The sequence below is a fragment of the Pyrus communis genome, chromosome 12 (genome assembly GCF_963583255.1).
Source record: "Pyrus communis chromosome 12, drPyrComm1.1, whole genome shotgun sequence".
In the NCBI taxonomy this organism is placed as follows: Eukaryota; Viridiplantae; Streptophyta; class Magnoliopsida; order Rosales; family Rosaceae; genus Pyrus; species Pyrus communis.
Window position 1 is genome coordinate 15842913 of NC_084814.1, and position 13425 is coordinate 15856337.

The window sequence follows — 13425 nt, forward strand, 5'->3', positions numbered from 1 at the left end:
CCGATCTGATAAGTGATGAAGTGTAACTTGATAGTACCATATCAAAAATTCCAGAAGTTTTCTTTTTCCTTTGAATTTTGAAAGGTTTTTTTTAAATCAAAATGGTCTCTAAGATTTCCATAACTCCTCACTTTGGTCCCTAAGATTTGAAATCAATAGAATTGGTCCCTGAGTTTGTCTACTATCAATCATTTTGGTCATTCCATGAAAAATCTCCACTAAATAAGAATAGAATGACCAAAATATCCTTAATTTTTACCAAATCATTTGGCCTATTGTTTATTAAACTGAGGGCATATGTCATTTTGATCCTTATTTAACATAATTTTGCACAGAATGACCAAAATGATTGATAGTAGACAATCTCAGAAATCACTTCTATTGATCTTAAATTTCAAAAACCAAAATGATGTGTTATATAAATTTCAAGAACTACTTTGGCTAATAAGCCATTTTGAAATACCTAATGGAGGTCTTACCTCCAGAGTCCACTAAACAGTCCGTCCAATAATAATAATTTATTAATTAAGTATAATTAAATATGATTTGAGCCTAATAAAATATTTCTGAAACTTTGGTGGCCTCTCTGCAAAGGACACGAACAAGGTTTAATATGTAATTAAATAATAAAGAGACAATGAAGCACTGCTTTCTCTGTTTCGTATTCTGAAATGCTAGAAATCTCTAATACTATGTTTAGTAATTAATTAATTTAAGCATCGATCCCAGTACCATTTGAAAGTTTCCTTTTGGTACTTAAAAAAAGCATTATTAAATATTAATTCGATAAAACAAATGAGCTAAGAGGTATGATTTAATTGTTAGGATATATTAGTGTTATGTGATCATGACACTTGTCAACAAATTGTGCATTTATTTAGTTAGTTACATGTGTTTGGCTCCTATATAAGTCTAAGTGTAATGATTTCCTGTGTAAGAAATTAATACAAACAATACATTCATCTCACTTTCTATCTTCTTACTTTCTTTCTGCTATATATGTATACATATTAGCATGGTATCAATCGACGGATATGATCACGCTAATCTGTTCAATCCTTCTATTGCTTCCGCTTCTCCAATCTGATATAGCCTCTACAGTTTCAGCTCGCGATCATGTTCTCTCTCTGTGCGATAGACGATCTTCTTCTCTTACTTTCTAGGGTTTGTTGCAAATTGGGATCTTTGATGCTGTGTTGAAGTTTTACTGCACACCAAGTGTTTGTTCTGTTGTCTAAGTGACAATTTCCTTCGAAGTTTGCAAATATGGTAATTGCATCACAACTTCAGATTCTTCAATCTCCAATTACTGCTCTCATTTCCACAATTTCTACTTCTGTGAATATTAAGCTTAATGATATGAATTATTTGAATTGCCAATTTCAAATGCAATTATTGTTAGAGGGTCATGGAATTATGCAGTTTGTTGATGGCTCCAATCTCTGTCCTTCTCAATTTATTGTTAATTTGAGTGAATCTGGTATAGTCTCTGGTGATTCTTCTTTTCAAATCGAGGATGATGCCTATATTGTTTGGAAAATGCATGATCGAGCATTGATGCAACTGATTACTGCGACTTTATCACTTGCTGCCATTTCTTGTGCTATTGGTAGTTCTAGTGCCTATGATCTTTGGAATAGATTGAAAGAACAGTTCTCTATTGTTTTAAGAACCAGCATATTTCAGATGAAATCTAATCTGCAAACTATTAAGAAAGGGTTAGATTCTGTGTTTAAGAATTTGCAACGAATTAAGGAAGCTCTAGATTACTTGTCTGCTATTGGGGTTTACTTTGCTAATGAGGACATTGTCATATTGGCACTTAATGGCTTGCCTCTTGAGTACAACACTTTCCGATGTGTTATTCAAGGCAGGGAAAGTGTAATTTCTCTTAAAGATTTTAGGTCTCAGTTACTAGTAGAAGAACTAATTGTGGAGAGCAATGTATCATCTCAGTTTTTGTCTGCCATGGCTGCTAATACCAATACCGTTTCTGAACCTAAGTCTTCCATTTATTCTACTCAATCTAATCCTGGTCATGTGACATATAGTTCATCTGCTGAATCATCTCATGGTCACACTAGTGGTTTTAAGTAGTTCAACAATAATAAGTAGAAGGGTAAAGGAAAGTTCAATCAAGGGTATAGGTATTATGTACCAAGACAACAGTTCTTTAATCAGACTCATGTCCCTACCTCAGGTGTCATTGGTCCATCTCCAACTGTGCCTTTTGCTCAGTCTGTTTTTTGTCAGTTGTGTAATGCTTATGGTCATACTACACTACATTTTGCCATTCCAAAACAGTGGATAAATCTAGTTGCCAGATTTGTGGGAAGACTAACCACACTACTTGGTTCTGCTTTTACAATGATAAGGGTCATTCATATATTGTCCACAACAACCATCCATGGTTCAATATTCCTATGCTTCTTCAGCACCTTAGTTTCCTTCTCAGCCTGCAATGCAAGCTATGCATACTATGATTCCATCTTACTCTTCAACCTTTATACAAGGAATGCAGAATATGGTTCTATCCTCTTCTCAGGCATCTTCATCACAGACTTTTCCACAACTTTGGCTTGCTGATTTTGGGGCCACCAATCACATGACCACTGATCTTAGTTACTTGTCTTTAGCCTCTCCATATCTAATAAATGAGACAGTTCAAATTGCTAATGGAGAAGATTTGAAAGTATCTCATGTTGGCAGCACTGATATTTATGCACCAGTACATCATATCAAATTAAATTATGTTTTATATGTGCCCAAGTTGTCTCAGAACCTATTATCAGTACATATAATTTGTCTTGATAACAACTGTTGGTTGATTTTTTATGCATTTTGTTTTTGGATTCAGGACAAAGCCACATGGAAGATCATCTACAAAGGGCTATGCAGTAATGGACTTTACCTCACCCCATCCCTTGCCAAACATCATTCTTCTTATTCACCAAGTAATATCAAGGTTTTTGCATATCTGGGACAACTTATTAGTTCATCTCTTTGGCATTGTAGGTTAGGTCACCCTACCAATACTATTGTTTCTACTATGCTAAGTAAAGCTAATATTAGGTGTTCCAAAGATAATGTACCAATAGTTTGTCATAGTTGCCTAAAAGGGAAATTTACTAAACTGCTTTTTCAATCTACTACTCATTAATCTCAAATACCTTTTGAATTTGTACACAGTGACCTTTAGGGTCCTGCACCATGTAATTCAATTGATGGTTTCAAATTCTATGTAACTATCATTGATGAATGTACTCGATTCTGTTGGGTGTTCCCACTTATAAATAAATCAGACTTTTTTGATACATTTGTCTCTTTATATGCATTTGTTCAAGCTCATTTTTCTGCAACTATTAAGACTTTACAAACAGATGGTGGGGGGAAAGTACATAAATCATAAACTACAAGCTTTTCTTAAGGTTAAAGGGGTGTTACATCAAATCTCTTGTCCATATACTCCTAAGCAAAATAGCCTGACCGAAAGAAAACATAGGCATCTTATAGAAACCACTGTTACCTTTCTGCAATATGCTAAGCTTCCCTCCCATTTCTGGTCCTTTGCTTGTCAGGCTGCTGCCTATTTAATCAATAGGATGCCTACACTAGTTTTAAAACATAAGTCTCCATTTGAGTTACTATTTGGTACATTTCCTGTCATTACTCATCTTAGAGTTTTTGGGTGTTCATGTTTTCCTTTACTAAAGCCCTGTAACATTTCCAAATTACAACCTAAAACTAGTGAGTGTGTTTTTCTGGGGTATGCCTCTAAATATAAAGGCTTCATTTGTTATGATGTTTTGAAGGGTAGGATATATATATATATATATATATATATATATATATATATATATATCTTGGCATGTTGTGTTTGATGAATCCACATTTCCTTACCAACATTTGCTAGCTCAGTTTAACAAGTTTTTCATATCATGTGAATCATCACTTGCATCTTTAGCTCCACCACTACCTAATCTTACCAATACTATTGTTCATCCTACAATACCCTTAGCAGTGGAACAAACATCATCTTCTATACCTCAACAACTAATTTCCACCCCTATAACCCTAGACTCTTCTACTTTGAATTCCACAGATGCATCATTTCCTCAGTCCATTATTGTTTTAGCAAGCTCTTCCTTCTTACTCCATGAGGATCCTAAGTTCAGTCCTACTCAACTACAACCATTGTTGCCTATTACTCCTTCAAATATGCATCCTATGCAAACTCGGAATAAGAATGGTATTATTAAGAAGAAAGCATTCCTCAGGACTCTCAGTGATTCGAGTTCTGTTGATTTATCAATGTGTGAACTTGCAACCTATACTGCACTTAAGGTCCCTGTTTGGTATAAAGTCATGCAAGAAAAGATAGAAGCAGTGCATACTCAGGGAACTTGGAGTTTGGTTGCATTACCATTTCAAAAAAACTTAGTAGGCTGCAAATGGATTTTCAAGCTTAAGAAGTCTTCATGGTTTTATTTCCAAGCATAAAGCTAGGTTAGTAAGGTTAGTAGCTAAGGGGTTTAGTTAAGAACTTGGTCTAGATTATAGGGCAACTTTTAGCCCTGCCATCAAACCTACTACTATTAGGTTAATTCTAGCTTTGGCTTCACATTTTAAATGGCTGTTGAGGCAGCTCGATTAAAAATGCGTTCCTACATGGCTTGTTGCAAGAAGAGGTATATATGGCTCAGCCTCCAGGGTTTGAAGATCCAAACCATCCTGAGTTAGTATGCAAATTGCACAAATCTTTATATGGGTTGAAATAAGCCCCAATGGCATGGAATGAGAGGTTCACCACTTTTCTTCCTTCTCTTGGTTTTGCATCCACTTATGCTGATTCTTCTCTGTTTGTTAAGCATATTGGTACTGAGATTGTGATTTTATTACTCTATGTTGATGACATAATTGTCACTGGTAGTGCTTCTTCTATCATTCAACAAGTAATTGAGTCTCTTACAGTTGAATTTGATATTAAAGATCTGGGAAATATGCATTACTTCCTTGTCATCCAAATTGATCGAACTGGTACAAGTTTTTTCTTATCTCAGACCAAGTATATACAAGAGTTATTACAAAAAGCAGAAATGGTTGATTGCAAGCCTTGTGATACACTGTGCTTGCCTTACAATCGATTACTCAAGGATGATGGTTCTCCTTTTAACAATCTTGCAGCCTATCGAAGTATAGTTGGTGCATTGCAGTATCTCACCTTCACTAGGCCGTACATTACATTTTTTGTTCATTAAGTGTGTTAGTTTATGCAGGCCCCTATGGTTTCTCATTACACTACAGTCAAGATAATATTGCAATATTTAAAGGGTACTATGACCTCTGGTATATCCTATTCTGTTAGTGATTTACAGTTAAAAGCCTTTAGTGATGCAGATTGGGCTAGAAACCTTAATGATTGAAGGTCTACAACATGCTTAATTTTGTTTTTAAGTGGCAATCCCATTTCCTGGTCCTCCAAGAAACAGAATATGGTGTCACGATCTTCTACGGAAGCTGAATATCGGGATGTCTTCGACTTCAGCTGAACTTGATTAGATACAACAACTTCTTGAGTTTTCGCACATCAAACTTCCAGCAACTTCAGTTCTATTTTGTGACAATTTTTCCGCAATAACTCTGTCTTTTAATCCTGTTCAACATCAACGTACGAAACACATTGAGATAGATGTTCATTTTGTGCGTGAACGGGTTGCCAAACAGCGTCTCATGGTTCAATTTGTATTCCAGGGAGCAGTTTGCGAATCTTTTAACAAAAGGACTTAGTTCTCCTTTGTTTAGGTCTCATTGTAACAATCTCATGCTTAGTTCATCCAAACATGAGATTAAGGGGGGATGTTAGGATATATTAGTGTTATGTGATTGTGACACTGTCAACAAATTGTGCATTTAGTTAGTTACATGTATTTGGCTCCTATATAAGTCTAAGTGTAATGACTTCTTGTGTAAGAAATTAATACAAACAATACATTCATCTCTCTCTCTCTCTCTATCTTCTTACTTTCTCTCTCTAGTTCTTGATAATTATCTCTGATATATCTGTATACATATTAACATTAATCATGTTGGAGACTTATTTTTAGTTATGCCCTCATGAACTCAATTTTAATTTAATTTTGTTCTTTGTAATTCAATAATCGTCAGTTTATTCTCAGAAACTCAGAGTTAACTTCATTTTACCCCTTATAACTCGATTTTGATCCCATTTTATCTCAAAAACTTGAAAGTTGTCTCTATAAAACTCTAAATTCATTTCACATTGCCTTAGATCTGTTAATTTCTTATGTGGGTTTGATTTAGATGCGCTAGGCTAATCAATTTCTTTTTTTAACTTAATATTCTCTTATTGTTTGATGTTCACGCATAATGAAGATTTATAATCAAAATTATTGCACATGTGGCATAGTCTTATTAGGTATTAGGCCACACATATGTTTCAGGAGGTGACCTATAAGTTTAAGAGAGAAGAGAAAGTTCACAAGTCAAAGTGAAACAAATTTTTGGGTTTCAGAGAGTAAAATAGTAATTTTTGAGTTACAATGAGTAAAATAAGATTAAAATAAAATTTCAAAGGACGCAACTAAAAATAAGCTTATTTTTAAGGAAACTTTAACAAAAAGCTTCCGATACTGTTCATTTTAACGAACAACCACATTTTTACACTAAAAAGTCAATCCTAGTACTATTCACTTTACCCTTTATTTTTTCATTTTCGTTAAAACCCAAAGTTTTTAAGCCATTTTCATTAGTTTTCCTTATTTTTAAAGCATGAGACGACATTTTACGTGTGTTTATATTAATGAAGGAATACTAAAAATTATATTCGTTCTCCAATTATATTAAGATACTTAATGTATTGATTTGTATTTCGAATCCATGAATACATCTCCCATCATGGTCGGTCTTATTTTGTAGTTGGCAACATGACCGACTTTATATTGATGCTTAGACTAACTCCAATGGTGGGCTAAAAGCCAAATTATCCCCCAAAATTTCTCCCCAAACTCACTCCAACCCAAGAGGAAAATTTGGGCTAAATGCTAAATGCTAAACTAAGGTCAAATTCCCCCCAAAATTTAGCCCAAAAATCGGAGTAGACTCCACCCAATATTTATCGAAATTAAATTTTTTTTTTAGATTAAAATGTTCACAAAATTAATTTACGATAGTCTACATTTTTTTTTTAAAAAAAAATTTAATTTAACAAAAAAAAAAGCCTAAGTTCATTCTTTAATAATCCCGGGCTAAAATTTTAGGCTAGAATGGTTGGAGCAGAAAAACTATTTCTGGGCTAAAAACTAAATTTTCCGGGCTAAAATATGGTTTTTAGCCTAACCATTGGAGATGGTCTTAGAGTGACACGAGACACCTAGAAGGCTAGAACAAGAACATGCACGATACAACAGAATAAAGCAAAGAATAAAGATTGTGAAAAACCAAAATGAAATTTATGTGCTGGAGGGACCACTCAATTTCTCTTCACTAAATTGTGACAAAATCAAGGTACAAGCATGTAGGAATCCAATACGTATAAGATTGAGGAGAAGTTGCTCTCAAGATAACATTGACACCGATTTACGAGTCTTGTGTTTACGATCACAACTGTTTATATTATAGATAACTTTGTACAGATTATGTCTGCCAAAAATCAATTTAAAATTAGGTTATTTAACAAATCTATTTTATCAAATAGACAGACGGTTGTAATATTTTTACCCTATCCAACAATTTGTTTTTATCCAATTCAATTACTAAACGATCTCATATTTCATTGATTTTTTGCATTGATGATCTTTACAAAGTAAATTATGATATGAACGGTTATAAGCACAAACTTCCATGAATCGATAACTTTGGTAAAATTTTGGTGAAGAAACCTTAGATCCAAATTGCACCCAAAATTACTAAAGTTTGCACTGAAATATCTATAAAATCTCCTAATTTTGTCAATTATTGAACCAGAATACTAAAGTTCTACCAAAATTATTAATATTGCCAAATTTTCAAAAACGTACGGGAAATTTAAAAAGCGTACAAAAAATACATAATTGATACTTTTTGCAAGAAGCCTTTTAAATGCTTTTGAAACTCAAATACATTTTAGCTAAAACAATTTCAATCATTTTAAAAACATTTCCAAATGAATCCTACATCCCTAGAATGTGTCACCCATGGAAATCTAGTTCCTCCCAAATTGGTCACAACACTCATCACCGCGTCTGAACGAGCAAGTTCCACAAATGGTAAACGGAAGCAAACATAACAAAGCACATGGATCCAATCCAAAGATCTACCATCTTCGGGAGAAAAAAAAAAAAAAAAAAAAATCCAAAGATCTACCATCATAAAATTCACTCCAAAATCCAAATAAAGTGAATAATAATTTAACTGCTCAGAGACAAGTGTGGAATGTTGTAGCCTACAACTTTTGTACATGAAATATTCTTTTTCTGTCTTTGTAAAGATTGTTTTGGCAATGGACACCCCCAAAAGACACAAAATTTGGAACTTAAAACATTAACAAATTAAGAAATAATGAACCCTAAATAATCAATTGGAGAAAAGGGAAAAGAAGCTGCTTCAAATTCCTAACTTTGATCAAATGGTGGGTGCTTATATTTCACTGATCTCACCCTCTTTACATAAACCAACATCTATCACCATGGTCCCCTTCCTCTTCGACTCCATGATCCTGCAACAATTTCGCCTCGGAGACTGCCCAAAAACAAAGCAATTGAAAACGCGTTAGTGAGAGTTTTTGTTTTGGTCGTATCACGAGACAACAGAGGAAGAGTACAAGGTGTTGAAAATACTTACTCTATCCCATAGGTGCGGGTCAGGCTTCTTATGAACCTCGACTTTGTAGAGATTGGAAGGATTAGCCATCTTCCACTTGCAGTGGGGATGAGGGGTACGATGCTGGACATACTCGCTGATTGTTGAATTCGTTGTCGCATTAAACCTTACCTTTGACAAGTAATAGACAAAAGGTTTCTGGCATGGGTTTCGGCTGACTGGACGAGTGTTGAATGCATATGCTGTGTAATCTGCCCTTCTGTACCAATTCAAAAACGTCCGGGAAGGCATTTCCATCTCGCGGGGTGAAAAGACTCCCCGAAAAATTTGAACAGCAAAGCCCCATGAAACTGAAATGGTCCAGCTCTTTGATTTGTCGTAGCAGATGGATTGTTGTATGATTCCCGCCGAGTCCAGCTTCACTGGTATAAAAAGCCGCTGAAGGGCTTGAATACGGGTCACATTGGGGAAGATGGGCTCAACCACATCCAGGTGATGCATTGTCACTAAGGGTGCCACTGGGTGTGCTGCAAGGAGCCCGAACAGGTTTCCGTACACATCATACTGAGAGCCATCAATATGAAAGAAACTTACAGTAAGTTCACACCAAATCTATCCAAAAAAATCTACAATTTAACCATAAAGGTAAAAAAAACAGAAGAATGTTACAAATAATCTAATATAGAAGTGAGACTGCTAATTATTCACAATCAACCCCTCAAACGAGAACAACATTGGAAGCAGCGGACGATCTTGCTCTATTTAGTACACATAATGGAAGAACCCTTAGCGAAAATTGGAAAATTATACTTGATTTCTTTTTAACCAAGGCATACCCAACTAAATGCCAATGAGACTAAATGTTTCACAATTTGTGCTGTGCGGGCAACAGAAGTAGGACGGCTTGAGAAACTAACTCATGGGGAAGAAGAGATCGGTGGCTTGAAAATGAGGGGTCCCAATTTACCATTTTAGAACAAGGTGTTCAACCTAAACCTAGATTCTCCTTAAAAATTAAGGAAACAAATTAAGAAATACAATCCCACGTTAAATAATGAACTGCATTACAACAACAACAACAAAGCCACTCCGTATGAATCTTAGAATGCCACTGTGCTTCGTATTATGCCAAGTCTTCTATTAGAACCAAGTACTCCAAGTCTTTTCTTAAAGTCTCTTTCCAAGTCTTCCTATACCCCTTTGGTCCTAAGCCTCTATCTTGTAATCACATTTTTAACCGGAACATCTGTAGTCCTCATTTCACATGTGCAAACCACGTAAACCGGAAACTAAATCTACATTATTTCGATGCAAAACATATATCGGTTTAACCTAAAGCTCCCAACAAATCCACCATTGTCTACTATAATTCAATGTACTATAGGAGAAATTTATAAAAAAAAGACCACAAAGTTTGAACCCTTTTCACCTCAACAGACCGCCCACATAAATGGGGTTGAGTAAAACTTATGTTTTACTCATTCAATTGTCTAGTCGGGACACTGCTCACTCACTGAAGGTGCGTGGCGTGCACGGACAGCTACTGTGTAGTTGCGTAGTGAGTTGCGAGACAAACTCCCGGTCTAACCTCTTATTTCAAGTGGGGCCCACCGCGTCGTCTTCGTAACCGAGCATTAACAGCATTGAGCAAATCACCCGCCTAGTAAACCGACAAAACGAACCGGCCCGACCAACTCAATTACCCTCAGCCTCAGATTTCCCGAAACCGGAAAGTAACGTAATCGGGAATTATCCAACTAAGAAGATGATTAAACATTAATTAACTCGACATTACTTACCGAAATAAGAAGATTATTAAACATTAATTAACTCAATAATACTTAATTAATCAAGGAACGCTAATTAATTGTAGTTCCAGAGCTCAATGCAAACACTAAGAGCCAAACCGACACTGACCCAAGTCGTGTTTCGGTCAATATCTCGGCCGAAACTCTTTAGTTTCGGGAGTTGCTGGGCGTAATTAGAAGAGAAGTGTTAGTAGCATTTCAAAAATCTCATTTTACACTCTTTATAAATATATTTTTCTTTTCTAATAGAGATGTGATATCCACACAACTCTTTTTACTTTTCACGCACCATTTTAATTTTTCGGCCGTTGGATCGGATGAAGTGAAAAAGATCAATAAATATAAATTAAAAAGAAGTGTGTGAGATGTAAGAAAAAATGTGTGCACCTTACAATAAAGAAAGTTTGAAGGAAATTTTGAAGGGTAGAATGAGACTTTTCAAGTACTAATAATAATTTTTATTTGAAAAAAACCAGATAAATTGAAGCCAAATTACGACTAATTAACGCAAAAACAAATCAAATTAACCCACCGACAGATTAGAGTACGGACCTGGTGAAATCCGAGTTCTTTAGTGAGTGGGACGCCGAGTTCCGCCATGCACGCCTGCATTCGGTCGTCGGAGCCGTAGAGTCCGGGGTACCTCTGAATGCACCGGTCCTGCATTTTGCTCAGCGCCAGCGCCAGCGGGTAGCTGATGGCGAAGCCGCCGCCGCCGTACGCCATGCCATACGAGAAGAAAATGTTCTGCAGGTGGCTCTCTGATAAGCTCCCGATATAATAGTACTGCGTGTGGTCATACTTCCTCAGGACCCGGACGAGGTTGTCGGTGATGAAAACAGTGTCGTCGTCGCCCATCACGAACCACCGCACGTCCTTGAGGCCAAGACGCAGCGTTTCGCTCACGATCCGGGATATCCGAATCGCGGACCGGTGGCCCTGTTTGTTGGTGTAGGTGAACCCGGAGGTGTCGCCGGAGATTTTAATCGGCGGGAGGCCGGCGCCTTCCGGGTTTTTATCCTCAACTTCGCGGTCCAGCCAGACTATCCCGCGCATCGACTTGGGCTTGTACCAGAGCTTGATGTAGTTCTTCCTCTGTTCCCAGAGCTTGGCGGAGGCGGCAATGCCGAAAACGATGTCGCTTATCTCCGTCGGCTGGTTTGCTTTATCGGGTTTTTGGGTTTTGAGCTGGAGAATCTGGGAAGTCCGATCTTGGGCGGTGGTGGTGTTGGCGGAGGAGGAGGAGGAGATGCGGAGAGGGTTGAAGGGATCGCTGTCGTCTGAGCAGGCGGCGCGTGAGGTGGAGACGAGCTTGAGAGTGTAGACGACGTAAGTGAGAGAGACGAAGAGGATGAGCCAGACAAGGAGTTTAGGGGTGGCTCTAGATTGGGAGCCGGGTCCAGGAATCGGGGTCCCTGTGGAGCTCCGCATCTGATCCCAAATCACTTTCTCTTGATCTTTCTGGCTCGCTTTCATTTTTCTCAAGTCCCTCTCTCCCTCAGAGCTCAACCCTTTTCACTGCACCCTCTGTTGATTAAAAAAAATCACAGGTTTTGCAGCATTGGGTTTCCAAAAGGGTGTTCGATTTGGGGAATTATTTGGGTCCTTTGGAAACCCAAATGGGTGGTTGAGATCTCTCTGGAATTTTCAATCTGCGGCAGTGAAAGATTGGGGATTCAATGGGAGGGAAGAGGCAGAAGAAAATGACGATGGCGATGGTGATGGTGTTGGGGTTGCAGAAGAGAGGTGAAGGTGAGAGCTTGCATTGCTTTGCTGCCAGGTTGCACAGGACTCCATTTCCCCGAGTAGAGCCGCATCCCCAAATATTAATCTGTTTTTTTTTTTTTTTTTCTATTTTTTTATTATACTTTCATTTTTCGTTCTTGTTTTTTGTGTTAATATCAGAATTTGCCCTCCAAAGTTTTAAATTTTTTTCACTTTGGTCTTTCCCTCTTTTTTGGTAAAAAAATTAACCGTCTTTTAATATATGCTTATAATGATCAAAAGTGATTTTCTTTACAAAAGCTGACCAAATAACACGTGATTATTGCTGTTTTTAGGGTTCTTGGGTAACCCATATACTTTGACAAGTCTTTTACTATTGGCATGTGACTTGTCTAAAAGTGAGTATGATTTAAAGATAAAATCAACAACGCAGAATCAACTGATGTGATTAAGCTCACTTTTAATAGTAGCACAACTTGGTTAATCTAATTACTCATTTTGTTAATACATTGATTTCGAGTCGTTCCAAACAATTTTCTTGTTTACATAATTGCCACAACAATCCACTCCAACCAAGGAATTAGCTGAACTGAGTTATACTAGCCATTTACATCTTGTCGAATTTTGTAATTTGACTTGTCACAATGTCATTATTTAACGTACTTTCAAATTTTTAGTGATCAACTTGGGACGACAAATTGAGGATCAAAGTGAAACCACCACTAAACTTCAGGGACCAAACTTTAATTACATCTTCTTATTTTTATTTCTCATTTGGGTCCCAAACATGGTGGTTCAGTCTTGGGTTGGGTTGGGTTAGGTCACTTGCTTTCTGGCTTGGATCATAGAGATCAGAAACTATTCCAATCATTTAAGATTACACGTATCCAATGGCCTGAAATTTGTTTTATTTTTTTATTTTGCCTAAAATTTGTTTTGTACACTAATCTAATTAATTTTTTTTTTTTTATCTGCCAACCACTAATCTAATTAATTAAGTACGCTAATCATGCAGCTTGTCCTGGCCCTAATGGCTTGATCGCAATTACTAATGATAAGTGGCACTAGGCTTTAA

The 13425-nt window shown here is 36.7% G+C and overlaps 3 protein-coding genes across 3 annotated transcripts; 2 read left to right on the forward strand and 1 right to left on the reverse strand.

Moving 5' to 3' along the window:
* Positions 1-1266: 1266 nt before the first annotated feature.
* LOC137710070 (uncharacterized) lies at positions 1267-2097 on the forward strand. Its single transcript, XM_068449026.1, has one exon. It carries the CDS (start codon positions 1267-1269, stop codon positions 2095-2097), a length of 831 nt encoding a protein of 276 aa, XP_068305127.1.
* Positions 2098-4784: 2687 nt separating this feature from the next.
* Positions 4785-5258, forward strand: LOC137710071 (uncharacterized mitochondrial protein AtMg00810-like). The gene has a single exon (XM_068449027.1). It carries the CDS (start codon positions 4785-4787, stop codon positions 5256-5258), a length of 474 nt encoding a protein of 157 aa, XP_068305128.1.
* A 3125-nt stretch (positions 5259-8383) lies between these two features.
* LOC137710976 (uncharacterized) lies at positions 8384-12451 on the reverse strand. Its single transcript, XM_068450157.1, has 3 exons — positions 11178-12451; positions 8839-9381; positions 8384-8736 (listed from the first exon to the last, which is right to left on the reverse strand). Exons 1-3 carry the CDS (start codon positions 12099-12101, stop codon positions 8635-8637), a joined length of 1569 nt encoding a protein of 522 aa, XP_068306258.1. The 5' UTR covers positions 12102-12451; the 3' UTR covers positions 8384-8634.
* Between the last annotated feature and the right edge of the window lie 974 nt (positions 12452-13425).